Source organism: Aplysia californica, unplaced genomic scaffold, assembly GCF_000002075.1.
Source record: "Aplysia californica isolate F4 #8 unplaced genomic scaffold, AplCal3.0 scaffold01673, whole genome shotgun sequence".
Lineage (NCBI taxonomy): Eukaryota > Metazoa > Mollusca > Gastropoda > Aplysiida > Aplysiidae > Aplysia > Aplysia californica.
Genome location: NW_004798943.1, coordinates 17,432 through 19,778, shown reverse-complemented (window position 1 = coordinate 19,778; position 2,347 = coordinate 17,432). Strand labels below are relative to the sequence as shown.

Sequence of the window (2,347 nt, the reverse complement as noted above, 5' to 3'; positions counted from 1 at the left end):
GGGGGGGAAGGACGGAGAAAGGAAGGGGAAAGGTAGACGGACGAGGGGAAGGGGGAAGAGAAAGGGAAAGGTGGAAGGACGAGGGGAAGGGGGAAGAGAAGGGGAAAGGTAGAAGGATGGAAGGAAAGGGGAAAGGAAGGCAGGGGGAGGGGAATGGCGATGAGGTTAGGGCAACGCCTACTCTATAATAAAGCTAGCGTTGGGCTGGGGGAAGGAGCCAGGTGCCTTCTAGGAAGCAAGGTTGAATCTGAAACTGAAAGTAAAACCGATGACTAATTTTAGAGGCCTCCCATTTCCGTGCTGCGCAATCTGCTCCCCCCTCCCCCTCCCTTTTCCACCCGAATGATTTCGTATTCGTCATTCCTGCTACCTGGCGGTGTCCCATTCAGCGGCCACAATTTAGTGTTTGTGCCGCCCTTGATAACACATAGCATGTCCTGTCGTTACCGTAAGTTGTCTTAAACTAACAATACACGCTTGTGTTTGTGATGTTTGGTTTGTGTAGTGACCGACGAAGAACAATAATACGAGTAGTAATGATAATGTTATGATTATGATTATGATTATGATTATGATTATGATTATGATTATGATTATTATGATGATGATTATTATAATTATTATTATAATAATTATTATTATTGTTATATAGTAGGGCTGTACCCCGGTAGCAAACCCGCTCGTGCTTGCAAGCCCCTAGTTCAAGTCACAAGCCTCAAATTACTAGGTCAAATCATCAAATCAAACCACCAGCATGATAAGTTGAGTCTAGCGCAAACTGTAACCTCCTTGGTTTAGTGTAAACTTCAAGTCCGCAGCTACTAGCAATCCGCGAAGTCACTCGTGTCAGGCCCCCTCATCATCCCCACCCTGCTTGCAATCCGCGAAGCCACTTACGTCATAAAAAGAGAGAGGGGGAGAGTGAGAGATCCCGCCCACAATGTCACTGCGTGGCGTTGCGCTGTAGTTTGCTCGATTAATCGAAGGCTTGCACAAAGCAGCGGACAGACCTCAAGCCTCAAATCCCGTCTGCAGCCACAAGTCCCACGATTCACACAGTACTGGACCGCTCGATTTGTTAAGACTGCAGTACCGCTCGCTGTGTGAACTTTGAACCGTGGAGGAAGGGAGAGGCTGGGCTTGTTTTGGTGCAAGCGTGGTCTACGTATCACGAAGGCCACGGTGCAAGACGTAGAGAGCTGAAGTTATTTTTAACTTCCCGCCGTTGATCAGCTAAGCGAGTGGATAAGTGAGAGGGAGCGTGGTATTGTAGTAATAGAGACCTAGGTTTCTGGTAGTAATAAGAATAAGTAGACTTAGATTACCCTAGAATGGAAAACTCCAGGGGTCAGTAGTAGTAGTATAAGGTTTTACGGCGCTCGCAACTGCTAAGGTCATATGAGCGCGCGAAACACAAGTTGTTCGCCTCTGCGAAAGTTCACTTCACGACTGGTAACTAATTTACTTTAAAATGCTAAAAAGTTAAAATATTCAAATTCGGTGTAAATACATTTGTGATCTAAAACAACTTTTAAGTAACAATAAAAATTTTTAATAATATCAGATTCACTTTACAACTCGCCATAAAGGCCAATGGCCTTTATAAAATTTAAAATTCTGCAGGGAACAACGACGGAGAAAATATCCTGCAATTTCTTGCATTTATAATATTTCCTTCGGATCTCTCCAAAGTCTAGACATTCTGTTCGCTGTCGGAAAACGTGGTCGTGGGCGTCATAAGCCAGAAGTAAACGACAACAACATCATCATCATTAACAACAATAACAACACTATAATAAAAACAATAAGAACAACAACACCATTATAATAACAACAGCAGCAACAACAACAGCAGCATCAGTACGCAGTAACATCAGTAAAACAACATCAAAGTAACTGGCCATCATTGAATCACCGCCTTGACCACCACCCATAGACGACAACGACAAAAACATCAATAATAACACCACCACCACCACCAACAACAACAACTACAAAACAACAACAACATCAATATCAACAATAACACCATCACCACCACCACCAACAACAACATGAACAATAACTCTAACATTAACAACAAAATGCCTGCTTTCGGCGGAAATGCAGGTAAGCTTTCTCTCTCTCTCTCTCTCTCTCTCTCTCTCTCTCTCTCTCTCTCTCTCTCTCTCTCTCTCTCTCTCTCTCTCTCACACACACACAGGAAGAAACGACGCGAAATACAAGGGGAAACAATCTTTGGCGAATAACAATTAACATTAGTGGAAGGGCACTGCAGGCCAGACAACGAACGCAAAAAAATTTGAGGAAAGTGAGGCGGAACGAGCCGGGCAGGGGAGAAGAGAGG

General features: G+C 44.1%; 1 protein-coding gene across 1 annotated transcript in view; it reads left to right on the top strand.

Moving 5' to 3' along the window:
• The first annotated feature begins 326 nt into the window (after positions 1 to 326).
• Positions 327 to 2,347, top strand: part of LOC101864505 — a 4,039-nt gene continuing 2,018 nt past the window's right edge. Inside the window, exon 1 of the mRNA XM_005113160.2 lies at positions 327 to 448. Within this exon, the coding sequence (XP_005113217.2) occupies positions 343 to 448 (106 nt within the window). The 5' untranslated portion in view covers positions 327 to 342. The remainder of the gene's footprint in view (positions 449 to 2,347) is intronic.